Source organism: Hyalella azteca, unplaced genomic scaffold (assembly GCF_000764305.2).
Source record: "Hyalella azteca isolate HAZT.00-mixed unplaced genomic scaffold, Hazt_2.0.2 contig15393, whole genome shotgun sequence".
Lineage (NCBI taxonomy): Eukaryota > Metazoa > Arthropoda > Malacostraca > Amphipoda > Hyalellidae > Hyalella > Hyalella azteca.
Genome location: NW_025945249.1, coordinates 83,460 through 85,318, shown reverse-complemented (window position 1 = coordinate 85,318; position 1,859 = coordinate 83,460). Strand labels below are relative to the sequence as shown.

Sequence of the window (1,859 nt, the reverse complement as noted above, 5' to 3'; positions counted from 1 at the left end):
TTCAAATATATGAAAAAATCAAAAAAATAAAAAAAATCGAAAAAATAAAAAAAATCATGATTTTTTTATAAAAAAATCAAGTGATTTAATCACGTGATTTAATCATTTTGATTTAATCATTGCCAACCCTGCCGCCAGATCCACCTGATCTGTCGCCTACCTCTTGTGGTTATTCCTGCTATGTGATCACCTATCTTGATATGAGTATTCAAGCGTTGGAGTAGCTGACTCATTTCGGAGCAGCTGACTTACTGCCTACAACGATGGATGAAACGTCGCGTTCACTCCTGCAGGCAGGAACAGCACAGGCACGCGCTGCTGTGCTCTTCCTGCCTGCCGGAGTGAACCGGTCTTGTGAGGGCGCTGTGCGTGTGTTCATGTGAGGGCGCTGTGCGTGTGTTCATGTGAGGGCGCTGTGCGTGTGTTCTTGTAAGGGCGCTGTGCGTGTGTTCGTGTGAGGGCGCTGTGCGTCTGTGTTCTCACCGTGCGCGTGTTCTCCTCATCTCACTTGCTCGCATATAACTCTACACGGGCTCGTATCTTTAAATAAGTTCTCATATGCTCGTACTTGTTTTCTTACGTGCCCGGAGATATTTTTTACGCACATGCAAGTCTACAGAGGTAGCAATATGTCTTCATAGGCCGCAATATGTTCTGTCACTTACATTTCCGGGTGGAATTCTTGGATAGGAAGGTTCCTTTAGTCCCAGCAGATGCATCATGCGCTGCACCTGCGTAGCGGCCAATGCTCTTCAGGGCTGGTCTTGAGTTAACCAACTAACTCCAACAGGTCTAATGTTTTATTAAAGTTAGAGTTACAGGGGATGACTGATTTATTTTTTAAGTCTTTAAACATTACGTTCAACAAAAGGTGATTTCCCCATGAATTGCCTTGATCGTGCACTTATGTTACTAATTAGATAATTCATCTAGGTATATGAAAAGGAAAATTAATCAAGGAAAATTCATCTAATCCCGCGGCTCCAGAAATATCGGGAAAGCTCTAGTCGAGGCTAAACAAGTAGATATATTCCAGTCCTGCCTGGTTGTGGGTCTCTGACGATCATGATCATGACTCATAGTCTAATATCCAAGGAGCCGTGGTTCTGTAATATTTACTTTATAATGTAATAATTGCCCTCGTGTGACGCACTCGTATTGTGCAGGCAAGAGCAAGACGAACGGTACAGCGCGGGGGGCGGGCGGTGGAGGGTCGCGGTCGCCGCCCCCTGAGCGCCCCGGACGCAGCAGACTGGCGGCGCTGGGGCGGCTCTTCAAGCCCTGGAAGTGGCGGAGGAAGAAGAAGTCTGAGACCTTCGAGGCTACCAGCAGATGTGGGTGTGGGTGTGGGGGGTGTGGGGTGGCCAGTAGGTGTGGGTAGTGGGCATGGGGTGGCCAGTAGGTGTGGGTAGTGGGCATGGGGTGGCCAGTAGGTGTGGGTAGTGGACATGGGGTGGCCAGTAGGTGTGGGTAGTGGACATGGGGTGGCCAGTAGGTGTGGGTAGTGGACATGGGGTGGCCAGTAGGTGTGGGTAGTGGGCATGGGGTGGCCAGTAGGTGTGGGTAGTGGGCATGGGGTGGCCAGTAGGTGTGGGTAGTGGGCATGGGGTGGCCAGTAGGTGTGGGTAGTGGACATGGGGTGGCCAGTAGGTGTGGGTAGTGGACATGGGGTGGCCAGTAGGTGTGGGTAGTGGGCATGGGGTGGCCAGTAGGTGTGGGTAGTGGGCATGGGGTGGCCAGTAGGTGTGGGTAGTGGACATGGGGTGGCCAGTAGGTGTGGGTAGTGGACATGGGGTGGCCAGTAGGTGTGGGTAGTGGGCATGGGGTGGCCAGTAGGTGTGGGTAGTGGGCATGGGGTG

At 51.3% G+C, this 1,859-nt stretch overlaps 1 protein-coding gene across 1 annotated transcript in view; it reads left to right on the top strand.

Moving 5' to 3' along the window:
* LOC108664715 overlaps positions 1–1,859 on the top strand; it is a 41,557-nt gene that overhangs the window by 5,828 nt on the left and 33,870 nt on the right. The window contains exon 2 of the mRNA XM_018151384.1: positions 1,167–1,334. Within this exon, the coding sequence (XP_018006873.1) occupies positions 1,167–1,334 (168 nt within the window). The remainder of the gene's footprint in view (positions 1–1,166; positions 1,335–1,859) is intronic.